At 32.6% G+C, this 16,007-nt stretch overlaps 1 protein-coding gene across 2 annotated transcripts in view; it reads right to left on the bottom strand.

The window, feature by feature from the left end:
* Window positions 1-16,007, bottom strand: part of IPO7 (importin 7) — a 46,678-nt gene that overhangs the window by 19,856 nt on the left and 10,815 nt on the right. For both annotated transcript variants that reach the window (XM_074273282.1, XM_074273283.1), the window contains exons 2-6: window positions 7,305-7,386; window positions 4,948-5,101; window positions 3,849-4,007; window positions 1,163-1,319; window positions 669-758 (exon numbers count right to left, since the gene is read on the bottom strand). In XM_074273282.1, coding sequence (XP_074129383.1) covers window positions 669-758; window positions 1,163-1,319; window positions 3,849-4,007; window positions 4,948-5,101; window positions 7,305-7,386 — 642 coding nt within the window. The remainder of the gene's footprint in view (window positions 1-668; window positions 759-1,162; window positions 1,320-3,848; window positions 4,008-4,947; window positions 5,102-7,304; window positions 7,387-16,007) is intronic.

The raw sequence follows: 16,007 nt of genomic DNA, 5'->3' as shown, positions 1-16,007 counted from the left end.
TGACTGAAATTTGCTCATGCATGAAATAAGACCTCGGGCAAGTCAATCTAGATCCACTTATCTCTATGATTCAGGCAACAACTAAAGCTAGAAAGCTAGAGAGCTCTGGCTTCTCCTGACAGTGACAAAGGCCTGACCTGTAATTTATCCCACTACGTAAACACACCTCGGGCTCTCCTAAGACAGCTTCTCCCACATGTCACTTTGTAGCTGGTGACAAAATGATGAGGGGGAGGGATGAATAAAACTATTATAACAGTTATATACCACAAAAATACTTTTAATTTTTAACTCAGAACATAAAATCTTTAATCAAGTTCAAACTATCTATAAAAAGGGAATATATTTCCACATTCTTTTCCCACATAAAAGACCATCTTCTCCAAATTATCTGAATCAGCTTCCTTCATTCTAATTGCCTTAAATTGGCTCCCGATCAACAAGGAAAGAAACTATTATCTCAGGATCAAATCAGGATCTGGCACAATATAGCAGAAAGACACCATTGATATCGACAGGACCCAGCTCCAAAATTTCTAAAGTGCATACATAGCCCCTTTGACACCCATTCAAATGGAAGCAATTTTTGGAAATAGGCTGATGAAATGTTTAAGCCCAACAAAAGTTGACAGTTCCCCACCTCATCCACCCAGAAAGATCATACTTACAGGTGGCACATCCCTGTTTACAACTGTCTTTAGAATTTCTATCCATTCAGTCAAATTCGCTTGATTTATCAGCTCCAGTGGAAGAGTATACTTTAAAAAAACAACAACAACAACAAAAAAAACCTTCTTTGGACTGCACCAAAATGTTCAATTAGCATTCAAAATACTTTTTTCCTATATTTTCTGCTTAAATCTCAATATCCATTGTTAAGAACAACCATTGTACTTGCTTTCTATATAAAGACATCTGATTTACTGTAGGTAAATGGTCATATATAATTTAACCTGGGGAAAGTGGCTTCTATTGGGAGCATAGACTGTCCTTCTGGGAATCAAAGTATACACAAGGTACTAAAAGGCCTGGAAGAAGGTGTTTAAGGAAGGATAGCTACTTTATTAGCTACTTTATGGAAGACATATGGACAAAATCAAAGCTAAGATTCCTAAAAAGACAAAAAAAAAAAAAAAAAAAAAAAAAAGGACATCCAAAGTACCTGAACAAGGGCATAGAAGATCTTGAATATCTGTTTCTGAATGAGGACTGATTGATCAGACTGATCAGGAAGAAGCTGAATAAAACGATCCTTCAAAACTGGGAGGAAGTGCTGCATTGCTGCTACCAATGGACTCCTTTCCTCTGGCTTCTTGTACCTTTGAGTTCAAATATAAAATATAAACAAATGTAACAAAGACAATTTCAACGTGATAAAGATATTTGACCTTTTCTTACTCCTATAGAAAAAGCAAAGCAAAATGGACAAAAATTAAGGAACACTGGGCAGTACAAAACAGATTTAAAAAGTTATTTTTACTATCAAGGTGACCAATAATCTGGAGCCATGACCAATAGCAATGGAGACTATTTTAATTATACAAACTGAATTAGCTAATATGTACGTCCCATTATATTCAATAAACTTGATCTTTGAGACAACATAATTCAGAAAATCACCTCTGAGAAGCCTTAATTTCTTTTAAGACTTGGTCAACTCCGCAGCCACTTCCTGGATGAAACCCTATCCTCACTCTCAAGCTGCTAAGGCTGTTCCCGCTCAGTATTTTTTCTGCTATATTCACTTATATGCCTCCTCATAGAATGATTTTTTGTCTTTTAATCAATTTATAGTTTCCTTTGAGCAACATAAAAAATGAAGCTATTTCCATTTCTAGGTGACAATTTTTATACTATAAGAATACTAATTTTTGGCTACTTAATTCTTAAGTTATTGAGCTGACCATTCATTATATCTAGTCAATGAAGATGTATTCTATACTAATTAAGATGACTTGTGTACTATGTTATTTAAATATCGTTACCCTTTCTACTTAGGAACTTTCCCCTTTGAGGTTTTGATTGGGTAAGTTTAAGAAATTAAACAAATTTTTTTTGCAAATTTTTCAGAAGCTGGAAGACACTTCAAGGCCACAAAAAGACACAGAGCTTACCGACAGACACTTAACCCAAAAACAATTTTTTAAATTTATTTATTAATTATTTTTGCTGATGCAATTGGGGTTAAGCTAGGAAGTTTAACCCAAATTTTAAATGAAGGTACTATAAACACCCCATGAAGGAAAAAATACAAAAAATACTAGAGGCTTTCCACTAGTATAAAAGAGGAACTGAAAGACTGAATTTTTTTTCGGAATGTGGGGATGTCATACCGCACCAGTAACTCGGGAGATGGAGAAGGGAATAATTGTAACGTTCACATTTTTTAATATTCTCAGTAAAATTTCAGTTTTTAAGATGCTATGTTGTAATTGAAGAAAACAAATCCTGTAAGTTTTACAAAGTTCTAAGTTTTATTGAATTTATGAATTATCATGAATTTGAATTTATGAATTATCATTATGAATTTATGAAAAAAAATTGTTTGGGGGCCGCTCAGAGGATAGAGTACTGGCTCTGAAGTCAGGAGCACCTCATTTCAAATCTTGCCTCAGACCCTTAACACTTCCTAGCTTTGTGATTCTGGGCAAGTCACTTAACCCCAATTGTTTCACACAAAAAAAGGAAGAAAAAGACAAAATTGTTTGAACAATTTAACTCTCAGGATCTAAATTAAACTAGGGGATTTCATAATCTGATTCCTATTTCCCTAACATAAATGCCTACTTTAAATAGCTTATTATTCCTATAGCCATCCAACCATAATTTCTCCTTCCTGGTAGTGTACATTGTTCTTATTCATCAAAACATCAAATCAAAACATCAAACCAAAAATTCACCTAGCATCTCTCCTCACAAGCCATTTTTCTTTAATCTCTCATCCAACACTGGCATATGTCTTCTCTCAACTCTTATCTCACTTAGGAGCTAAACTTTAAACCAAGAAGTGAATCATTTATTACACTTTCTATGTGCTAGGCAGTGGAACCACAAAACAAAAAACGAACATTCTACAGGGAGACATATTAATGAATATAGCCAGAAAAAAATACTGAGAGGGAACAAACGTAGCAGCTTAGGAGGAAGGGTGGGGTTTCATCCACAAAGTTTCTACTGAGTTAACCAAATCTTAAAGGAAATCAAGGATTCTAAGAAGTGATGCTGAGGAGGGAGGGTGCAAGAAAGCAAAGAGGGAAAAACAGCAAATATGGGAAAGTAACCTAACAAAAGGAAACAAGATTATGTCATAGTTTAAAAGCCAGACTATAAGTAATACTAGCAATATGGTTCTAGGTTCAAGTTTGGTTACTAAGAGTAAGAATCATGAGTTAACACCCAGGGAAAGAACTCTGGGAGATGACTATCAACCACTACATAGAATTCCCAATCCCTCTATCTTTGTCTGCCTGGATTTTTTATTTCCTTAAAAGGCTAATTATACAGCAAAATAACTGTTTGGACATGTATACATATATTGTATTTAACTTATACTTTAACATATTTAACATGTATTGGTTAACCTGCCATATGGGGGAAGGCATGAAAAAGTTAAAACAAAAGGTTTTGCAACTGCCAATGCTGAAGAATTACCTATACATTTATCTTGTAAATAAGAATCACAAGCTATGTATGAATCACAGGATTACAACTGGAAAATACCAAATCACATTCAACAGTTAATTCAGCAATTCAAAAATATGTATCCTGATGTGTTATGTAAAGAAATGCTAGACACTCAGATTTTCCCCAAGTATATATAAACCACAGCTTATGAATGACATACGTACTCATAGTTTTTCACCAGCTGATAAAGGCAAAGAAGGATTCCAAGCCAGCAAGCACTATTATCAGACTGCAGATAAAAACCAATCTTGTCCACAACTGCAGTCCAGCGACTTGGGTAATCATGTTTGATTATGTGATGAATGCACGTAGTAAGCTGTACCCTGAAAGTCAAGATACACAAGTAAGTGAGAATACTATGAAGACCATTATTATACATTTTATTAATCTGAATTATATGTAATTTCAATTCATGATTTAGTCTTGAAGGATGCATAAATATCACCCAAAGCTCCATTTACTTTTACTACATTTACTTATAAGTCAGAAGACAGAGCTGGAGCCAATACAACCTTGGGCCATCAAGTACTAGCTTTTTGATTTAAAGTTATTTCTACTCTTGCAATCTTTTCCCTCACCTATAAAAGTCCTTCCTGTTTCATAGAAGTATAGAAAAGAGACAAGTAGAATATGATTAACAACAAAGTAAGGAGTTGCATTAGGATCCTCAAATGGAATGTACAAAGCAAAAAACAATCATTATAATAATGCAAGTTGTTATATTTATCTAACAGGGTTCCTCGTAGTGCTTAATAAGTCTAAGTGTCTGAAGAGGATCATTCCGGGATAATACAGACTTCCTCTGTATTTTTATAATAAAGGAAGTTGCCACTAAAATTCAATGACAGAAGAATTTGTCTGGTTTGACCCTACCTATATTACAAGGTTTTTAATTTTTTTCTTTCTGAGTAAGGCAGTGAAAGAAAAAGAAAAAAAAGAATTCCTTAGAATGATCCCCCCCCCCAAAAAATGATTTTCCCCAAACACACTGACTGCCAAGCATTATGGAATTTAAAAAAGACAATTCACAATATAAATTGCATAGAATTGCATAGTAAAAATGACAACACATATTTGGGAAAAGTACAAGAACCTTTTAGATTATAACCATAAACGAAACATACTACATTGTTTTCTTGGTTCTCTGTTACTTATTTCAAAATTTCAAAATAAATAAAAATAAATAAAAATAAATAAAATAAAATAAAATAAAAAAGATAGAACAAATATATTATTAACCTATGAATAACATTTTTAAAATACCTGATAAGTTCTGGAGAGTGAATAATAGCTTCAACAATATTTTCACGGATACAATGCCGATCTTCCTCTGGAATTGTATATGGAGGTATTTCCCCTGGTGTGGTGTCCCTATCAGGCCAATACTGAGTTATCATATTTTTCAAATAGATAACACCTGAAAGATATAGGGACAGTTGGATAAAAGAATAGTTATGTGCCACACATAGCCTCATTTTGTGTTTATATTTCCTTTTTTTCATGCATAAAAAAAAAATTTTTAATAGGAAAAAATAAAATAAAAATAATAATAGGGGCAGCTAGGTGGCATAGTGATAGAGCACCAGCCCTGAAGTCAAGAGTTCAAATTTGGTTTCAGAAACTTCCTAGCTGTATGACCCTGGGCAAGTCACTTAACCCTTAACATCTATGGAAAGAAGTTTTCAACTTTCACTTTTGCAAAACCTAATGTTCCAAATTATTCTATCTTCCTTTCCTTCTTTCCCTAACATCAAATAATCCAACATAGGTTAAACATGTGCAATTTTTCTAAACATATTTCCACATTTATCATGATGCATAATTCTTAAAGAGATTTAATTCTTAAAGATTTCAAGGTACTAGATTTGAAAAAATAAAGTATTATAAATTATTTCTCCTTGCCTAGGGCAAATAGCAATTTGCAATCCTATCTCTAAATTATTGGTAATTTGTTAAATAAGGTGTTCTTCTATGCTTTCAACACAGTACCAAATTTATCTAACAGGGCTTTGATAATCAAGAATATTTCACTCAATGTGGACCACAACATAGCATTTACACTTTCTGTTGTTGTTTGCTTTTGTTTTTCTTCCCAGGTTATTTTTACCTTCTTTCTAAATTTTTCTTGTGCCAATAAGATAATTATATAAATATGTATACATATATTCTATTTAACAGATACTTTAAACATGTTTAACATGTATGGGACTGCCTGCCATCTAGGGGAGAGGGTGAGGGGAAGGAGGGGAAAAGTTGGAACAAAAGTTTTTGCAAGGGTCAATGTTGCAAAATTACCAATGTATGCTTTGTCAATAAAGCTATAATAATTAAATTAAATACAAAAGTTTTACCAAAAAATAAAAATAAAAAAAAAATATTATTTCATTCAAACTATTAAGAAAATAGTTTATACCATAAGGCCATAATTGCCCCAAGTGTAATTTTGGTTCAGAACGTCTTCAAGGGTAATTTTTACTATATCAAGTAGTCAGCACTCAGTATGCTGAGGTTGCCTATCTGCTAGAAGCAGAATATATAGACTTATGGATGAGTTTGCATAAATGCAAGTTATACTAAATGATTCATATGTTTATTACTGAAAAGCACTGATTCTGTGATTTGTATTTTATTAATGTGTTTATAAAGGGGCTGACCAATCTCAAAATATTCAAAACCTCAACCATTTTCTGACTAATAAGTGATATAATTGCAGCTAATTATTGCCATTTTCCCTTCTATTTGCAACTCAAATACTTTTGTTTCTTTTTGCTGAGCTAATTAGGGTTAATTGACTTGCCTAGTGTCACACAGCTAGTAACTATTAAGTGTCTGAGGCAGGATTTGAAGGCCAGTACTCCATCCACTGAGCAGCCCCTACTATATACATTTTAATAAATCATCAAAAAAAAACAGGGTCCTGGTATTCTTCAAAGTCTAATTTTCTTAGCATAACTAAACTCTGAAATTTGCTGAAAGTGTAATCTCAAGTCATCTTGAGCCAAGGAGATTTCAAACTTTCATCATAAATTGTGACCTACATTCCACTGCTTAGGATTTGAAATGACTTATTACTCATCCAAAAGAATAAACAATGTGACAAAGTCCACAGACAGCACCAAAAATCAGCTGAAAATGCTGTGTCAATTCTTCGTAAGAAAATGTACAGAACCAAATTCATATTTTTCCCATTCTAAAATGTTCTGCTCTGTAAAATAAGGTTTAGAATAAAAATTGATAAAATAAAATGTATAATTTCACAAACAAGTTGTCCTTAAATTTTGAATTTTCAAATTCACTTCATAGATTCGCAAAGAACTATCAAAAAAATATATAAAGGAAGATTCCTTGGATACATCTTTCTAAGCTTTATTAACACTCACAAGCTCACATTTACTAAGGAGAATTGTTTTATGTTTCTGGCATAAACGGAGGCATTTAAGCTGAAGTGATGATCTTCCAACTGGGCCCCTAATAACAGGCATTCATTACCTAGGATGCTGGCCCTTAGCCCAATGGGCAGAAAAACCACTAAATGACATGTCATTGGGTAAGTCAGTTCAATTGTGAACATTTAAAATAACATTTGCACATTCAAAAGAAAAATATCTCTGCAAACTTGCCTGCCTGTCTCACTGGTAAATCCAGCTGCTCCGACATGGTGATTTGTAGCAGAGTTGAAACAAAGTTCACGGACTTGTGAGCCTACAAAGCAAAGGAGATGATGACTTTTAAAAGCTTCTAAGATTTAAGCATACCTATGCTAATTCAAATAAGTGTTAAGGAACCCCAACAAGTACTTCTTAGCCTCTAAGAATCTATACCACTAACCCCACCCAATCCCTAATTTTCAAGATTGCAGAAGCAGGAACTTCCCAGTATCACCCTACTATAACCAAATGGATCTTCTGTGCTCAGGGGCTCTTTCCACACTATTCTCACCATCAAAAACAGATCGAACTACTCTGCCTGCTTGTTTCAGGGCCTACCTCCAAAGTATAACCTCCTTAGAATCTTCCCTAAAGAACCCACCTAGGTGTGATGTCTTGGATTCTCTGAAAAAAAAAAAGGTTCCTTTGACATTTATTTACTACTTACATGTATATAGTCTTAAGTTTCTAAATGGGATTGCAAAAAGTAACTGTGCACATGCCATTTTACATTTAATATACAGTTTAAACTTAAAAGTTGTACTTCATGAAAGTAGTTACACAATCATCATCTAGATATTAAATTCTGACATATTTAATAGCCATTAAAAAGAACATGAAAAATATGAGGAATGGTCTGAAAGTTATTACACACTTTTTGATTAGAATAGTACTTACTAGGCAAAAAGCCTAGTGGATAGAAAGAATGAATATGTATGTAATTAATATATATGCCAACAAAAGGACTGGAAACGAAGTAGATGCCCTTCACTTGAGGAAGAGTGAAACAAACTGGCACGTGAAGGTGACAAAATATGACACTGCTATTAAAAAAAAAATAGTATGGCCAACAGAGAGATGCATAGAAGGACAAACTGATAAGCAGAACAAGGAAAAATAAGTATAATGTATTTTCATTGTAATCAATACAAAGTACAAAAAACAAAAACCTAAGACTGAAATGAAATCACACTAAATGGATAAAAGGAGATAAGGAGGCTATTCCCTCCTTTTTTTGTATGGTGCTAAGATTATAGGAGTAGAACAGAATCAGTAAATTTGATTTTCCTGAACTCATTTTTCTTCATCCTTTGTCATATGGATGGTTCTTTAGGAAGGAAAAGGAAATTGGGAAATGAAGATAATGTAAAATACTACTAATACCAGCTAAAATCTAAATAGTTCTTAAGATTTGACCAAGTATTAATGATGAGGGGAATAATTTTAGAAAACCAAGGCAAAAGTTATATGAACTGATTCAAAGAGAAGTAAATAGAATCAAGAGAACATTGTAAATAGGTAACAGCAATAGTGTAGAATGATTAACTATTAAAGATGGTTACTTTGATCAAGAAAATTTGATCAAGAAAATTCTAAGGGACCCATAATGAAAAAGGCTACTTCTAGAGAACTGATAGCAAATTGAAACTTAATGAAAACTTTTTTAACATGGCTGATTCAGGCCAGCTTTTTCCACGTTTTCAATCAATAAACAGTCATGCCTTTTCCCCATTTAGTAGTTTTTATTTTTCCCAATTACATATAAAGTTAGTTTTCAACATACATTTGAATTCCAAATTTTTTCTTCCTCCTTCCCTTCCCTCCTCCATCCAGCTGCAAGCAACAAATATAAGAGTCTCTTCTCTCAAAGAATTCACATTCTAATTGGGGAGACAAAAAATATGTGACTGCAAGTCAAGATGGAGAAGTCCTATGGTTCTTAGGGATATCTTGAGTTTTACCCAGTATGTAGTTGCTGGGGATGGCTTAAAGGTTGAGCTAGAAGCACAGATATTTATAGACTTTCCTTGCCTTCATTCTCCCCCTTTATAAAACCAGTATATTTACCAACCACTGCTGATACCTAAAATGCTTTATAACTGCAACACACTATATAAGCCAAAAAGATTTGTAAAAATGAGCATTCCCCACCCATGTCAGTCCTTTTCTCCTCTCCCCCCATATTCAAACAGTAATGAAAGGCATAAGGGTTTAAGATAAGAACATAGACCAGAAAGGCACTTATTAAGTGCCAGTCACTTAATAAATGACTATTGACTGACTGACTTAAGTGAGTCCTGGCTCTGAAACTAACTTTATAGTCACAGGAAAATCAAATACAAATACACTGCTGCTGGAGACATGAACTTCTGGAAAATAGTCTGAACTGTTCTATACAAGAAGTGTGAGAGTGAGCACATAGAGCTATAAAGCATAAGAGGTCAAAGATATAGAAAAAAGGCCTTAGGGAAGTACTTGTTTATACAAAAAATTTGCAATAAGGTCAAGTGCCCATCAATTAAGGAGTGAATGAACAACTTATAAAATATAAATCTACGTTAGAATTGACTTAAATTAGAAGGAGGGAGGGGATAATTTGGAAAAATGAATACAAGGGATGTTATAAAAAAATTACTCATGCATATATACTGTCAAAAAAAAGTATAATTATATAAAAAAAAAAAGAATTGACTTAAATTTATAGGAATACAAGCCTTTTCCCAAATGATAAATGATCAAAAACAATTTTCAGATGAAATTAAACCATTTCTAGTCATATGAAAAAATTTCTAAATCACTATTGAGCAGAGAAATGTAAATTAAGAAAATTCTTAGTACCACTACACACCTCTCAGATTGGCTAAGATGACAGGAAAAGATAATACTGAAGGAGATGTGGGGAAACTGGGACATTAATACATTCTTGGAGCTATGGAGTGATACAACCATTCTGGACAGCAATCAGGCCAATTCCAAATAGACTCGTGATGGAGAGCCATCTAATCAAGAGGGTTTTGGAGACAATGTGGATTGCAACATAGTCCTGAAGTCAAGGTGATCTGAAATCAAATCTGCTATCAGACACTTAACAAGATTTTTTAAAAACAAGAATTAAGTTGAGGCTCAGAAGTCATATCACTATGCTCATTACTCAATGATAAGTGACCCTAGGCAGCACTGAATTCAAATACACAGGGATAATATAAGATACTTGCTCAATCCTCCTGTTATCAGTAGGATTATTAAAAATAGGGCTCACTAGAAAAATAAATGATTGAGTGTCTTTAAAAAATGAATAGAATTAGAAAAATTTGTGCATGAAAATATTAAAAAAAAGTTTCTACATTTGACCTACATATTATAAATTTACACAATCCACTATTTGGAACAGTAGGGTTTCAGACATACATATTTAGACAAAGCCCTCTTTATCTTTCAAGCTTGCCCCTAACCCTAGAAATCTTTATAATAGAAAACAATTAGAAAGATAAAATGTAAATGCTGTGGGCAAATAGGTGCCTAAGCAATTCATATAAAATGGACAGATTCTTTTCTAAATAATGTTTTGAAGTAAATAAAATACATTTTGAAATAAGACTCTGGTAACACTACTTTAAATTTGCCTTAGAATTCAACCACAACATAGCATTTCCACGCTCATCTGTTTTTGTTTGCTTGCAATTTTTATTTTCAGGTTATTTTTACATCTTTTCAAAATCTAATTTTTCTCATGCAGCAAGATAACTATATAAATATTTTTACATATTGTATTTAATATATATTTTAACATATTTAACATGGTTTGGACTGCCTGCCATCTAGGGGAAGGTGTGGGTAGAAGGGGAAAAGTTTTACAAGGGTCAATGATGGAAAAATTACCCATGCATTTTTTGTAAATAAAAAGCTATTTTTAAAAAAATTTTTCAGGAGCAGCTAGGTGGCGCAGTGAATAGAGCACCAGCCCTGAATTCAGGAGTTCAAATCTGGTCTCAGACACTTAACACTTCCTAGCTGTGTGACCCTGGGCAAGTCACTCAACCCCAGGCTCAAAAAAAAAAAAAAAAAAAAAAAAAAAATATATATATATATATATATATATATATATATATATATATATATATATATATATATATATATATATATATATAAAATCACTAAGTTGAATCCTAATTGTTGCTTCCAATGAATCAACTGTGCACACCAGTCTTGAGATCCACTGTGGAATGTCATAAATTTGGATAATAAAATGACAAACACTAAAGAAAAACTAAGAAAATCTCCAAAGTTTTGATCTTTTTCTAAAACCAGCATACAGATTATTTTAAACAAAAGCATTTTAGTTAACTATTCTATGATTACTGTGGCTGTTTTGAATATACCAATTACTTAAGAGTTTTTTCAACAGCTAAGTGGGACAAATTAAAGTCCACTAGCAAATGCCAGTTTCACTTAAGGTTGGAGTCTTGGTTTGGGGATGATTCTGTATTAAAGTTATAGTTTTAGTTGGATAGTTCTTAGTTGAATCTGTCTGAACTGAATACTATTTTTAGAAAATCAGATAGGAAATTGTTGGTCTTTCTATAGCCAACTGATAAATTTCAATCTATATATAAAGGCAATTGATGTGTCCATATATCTAAATGGAACTCACAATTTAAAAAGAAAAAAACATCTTAATAAATGTTTTCAGAGAGCTACATGTTTACAAATAATCCACATAAATGTAATCTTTAGACATTTAGAGGAATGAAATCAAATGAAATGAAAATTGTTAATGGTTCATTCCCTAAGGTTTAGTAAGAACATAAAATAATCTGGCAAACTTTTCTTGTTTTAACTTCTCTATTAAAATCTCATTATAGATTATCAATATCAAGATGCCTTTGTGGAAAATGTGAACACATGGAAGTAAATACAACTTGTCTAGACAACTCATTCAATCCAATAAGGGTATTGGTCTTATTAACATCTAAATCATCAGTCATACTGAGTTCTCTTTAAGGTCACTATTTTAACAAAAATAACAGAAACAAAAATAAGCCCATGTGGCATATTAAAAAATAAATAAACAGCAATGCTTATAGATGAATAAACTCAACTTCCTTTATTAGGCCAATTTTCAGATACGTTCTTTTAAATAGGCACATTTCACATGGGTATGGTCAGTATCCTCAAGAAGTCATTCAGGGCTAGACATCGTGGTAGCTGATGAGGATAGTCATAATGGCAGATTACCAAAGCAGGAACTGGTCTAAGTCTAGATTCAATTGTTTCTGGGTTTGTTTATTTTTTTGCTGAGGCAATTGGGGTTAAGTGACTTGCCCAAGATCACACAGTCAGGAAGTGTCTGAGGTCAGATTTAAACTCAGGTCCTCCTGACTTTAGGGCTGGTGCCCAATTCACCTAGCTTCTGCCTAGATTGGCTAGACTGCCTAAATTAGCTTCTGTCTAGATTCAGTTTGCCCCACTAAACATAGCACTGAGTAAAGGCCAAAGCCCTGTTCTGCTCCCACTTCAAATTGGCTCCCAAATACATGACCAGAAGAAAGCAAAGATAATACATACTTTAGCAAAGTATATTAAAGAACATGGATTTTAAAATTGAGATCATCCAGTTGAACTTTTTTATTTAAGATAAATAAGGCGCAGAGGCATCCTCTGGGATTTATAAGTGGCAGCTAAGTGAAGTATGAACTAAGGTCTTCTGACTTGCATTCCATTATAACCACTTTATCAATAAACCAGCAGCCTCTGCCTATCAACATTTAATGAAGTGAAAATTGGAAGAAATATGCATTTTGCCTTTCAGTTCCAAGTTCTCAGCCAGGGGGATTCAACAATTAAGTCTCCAGTTTATACAAGCTCCCAAAATCGAAATGAAATGAAATAGTTCTGAGCTCCAGTTGTGTGACTACAGCTATCTTAGTCTCCACTTCTTATTCAAAAGACAACTTACCATTAAAACAATCAATTTCTGGGATCCCTTAGCTTTAACCTGACTCACCTAATTCTATGTCAGTCATTTCAATACTTTGGACCTTTAGCTCCACCAATTCCTGGGTCAGTTTTCACCAATTCTGCTCCCAAATCTGAGAACTGCTGCAATGTCACAAATTCATGGTAAATTTAAGTAGCCATTCACTATTCTGCTAAAAGGAAAAAAAAAAAAAAAAAAAAAAAAAAAAAAAAAAAACAAAGGAAGAAGAAAGGAAGGAAGGAAGGAAAGAAGGAAAGAAGGAAGAAAGGAAAGGAAAGAAGGAAAGAAAAAAAAAAGAGTCATTCACTCTTATGTCCATTCCATATAGGCTGTTCCAAATCATTTCCACAATCAAGGTCCCAAATCCTTCTCTACCTGCCACTTAAAAAGCACCTTAATCTCTTTTAAAGCATCTTGAAATGTCTATTATTTCCAAGGTTAAACCCTATAAATGTACTCATGCCTATTCTCATATTTATGTGGCTTTCTTCTTGTTAAGAGCATAATATAAATTGGAAAACTTTTTTTAAGTTCCCCTACTCCTATTAAAATCTTATTATAGATTATCAAAATTCCTTTGTGGAAAATGTAAAAACTATGTAAGCACAACTTGTTCTAGACAACTCATTCAATCCAATAAGGTTATTGGTCTTATGTCTTACCATCCAAATCATCAGTTATGCTGAGTTCTCTTTAAAATCACTATTTTAACCATTCTTTTCTTCTATCCACAAAGATATTAGGACTTCCATTAAGCTAGTCTAAAGTGATTAAATTGTTAATATCTTCTGACTCATGAATGAGTTCCCCATATGGAAGAAAAAAACTGACAAAAAGGGCATGTCCATACTTAATATTTAGTACAGCACTTTTTGTAGTAGCAAATAATTAGAAACAAAGTAGATGCCTACTAAATGGGAAATGGCTAAATAAGTTGTGGCACATGAATGTAACAAATTACTGTACTTTATGTAACAAATGATGAATATGGTGACTATAGAAAAGCATGGGAAAGAGTTATCTAAACTGATGCAAAGAAATCAGAATCAGGAAAACAATATACCATGAATATAGCAAGTAAATAGAAATGGAAAGATTAAAAAGAAATCTACACTTAATGATGTGAAATTATAATAACCAAACTAGACCCCCCCCAAAAAAAGACATGAGAAAATGAGGTGGTCAATCGTTAAATGGTCTTTAAGTCTTATTTCAATATTGGTAAATTTTGCTTAACTACTCTTCCCTCTATTTTTTGTTATTAAGGGTAGAATAAAACATCCTTCATAAAGATGGATTTCACTATTGATTAGAGAAATGAATATTTAGACAACTCTGAGGATTTCACCTCTCAGATTTGCTAAAATAATGATAAATGCTAAAAAGGATATGGGAAAACTGGGATACTAATTTATTGTTAGTGGATTGTGAACTGATCCAACCATTCTTGAGAACAATTTGGAGCTATGCCCAAAGGGCTATCAAGCTGTGCATACTTTGATGTGGCAGTGTCTCTACTGGGAAATGGCCCCACAAGTGCAAAAATGTAGTTTAAAAAGGACTTTGAGAAAAATTAAGGGGCAAAAAGAATTAAAAAACAAGAAAACAAAAAAAAAAAACCAAGAAATTTACTATAAAAAGAAAATTCTGGAAACAGAGGATCAAAAATTGGGCAAAGAAAAGCAAATTACAATCTAAGACACCAAGAAATCAAACCAAACTTAAAAAAAAAAAAAAAAAATTGAAGTAAAAGTGAAACATTGATCAAGAACAAAAATAGTAAAACTATGTGAAAACTATTATTTTTTAAAAGCTTGATACAATATTACAAGAAATAATCAAGGATAATTACTCTAAAGTTTTAGAAATTGTAGAAATTTTTAGAAAAAGTAGAAATTGAAGAAATATAGGAATCACCACCTGAAAGAGATCCTAGAAGGAAAACTTACAGGAATATCATTCAAAGCTCCCAACTAAGGAGAAAATAGTAGAAGCAACAAGAAAAATTAAGCATTACAAAAGATCTAGCAATTATTCTAGGTCTTAGAATATCATATTTGTAGCACAAAAGAGCTAGGGTTAAATTGTAATCCTGAATCTTAAAAAAAAAAAAATGGTCCAAACTCTTAGAATATACAGGAAAATTAGACATATATCATTCAGGAGAAATATAAAGCAAACATTAAAAGACAAATTATAAGGAACTCAAGCTCAATTGTTTACTTCATATATGTGGAAATATTAGTAGTACTTTTATGATTGTCATGATTATTTTGAAAGAAAGGTGTGAGTATGATGAGGTGATTCTAAAAAAAAATAGAACTGTAGGGAGAGATAAAAAGGAATAATTATCTCAAACAAATGTGGCATAAAAGGAAAAACTTATACAGAAGCTAGTAAAAAGTAGATAGGATCCTACTCTCTGGATTAAAGAGGGAATAAATATATATACATACACACATACATGCATAAGTGTACAAAAGTGTTCTAACTTCAGAAAGGGAATAGGGTAATAAGGTAGTGAGGGGAGATAAGGGACTCAGAATGGCAAGGTAGTGAATAGAAGTAAAGAGGGATAGGGTAAATTGAATGAGGATAGTGAGGCTATGTTAAAAAAAAAAAACTTTTAATGCAAATAAACTCAATTTAAATAATTTATTGTTCATGGATAAAACCAATAGTTTTAAACACAATTTTACCTCATTAATCTATTCAATATCATCCCAATTAAATTACTAAAAAATTATTTACTAAGTTAGAAAAAAACTAAATTCGCTTGGAAAAAAGGGCAGAGACTTTAAAGAAACAAGAGAAGACGTAAGGGAAGTATAATGAGCAGTATCAGATCTTAAACTTCATTTTAAGATGAGAGCACTGTTAAAACAGAGGATATTATTTTTACTTATTTTTATTATTAA

Source organism: Sminthopsis crassicaudata, chromosome 6, assembly GCF_048593235.1.
Source record: "Sminthopsis crassicaudata isolate SCR6 chromosome 6, ASM4859323v1, whole genome shotgun sequence".
Lineage (NCBI taxonomy): Eukaryota > Metazoa > Chordata > Mammalia > Dasyuromorphia > Dasyuridae > Sminthopsis > Sminthopsis crassicaudata.
Note: the sequence above shows the minus strand (reverse complement) of the source record. Positions and strands in the feature narration are given on the sequence as shown.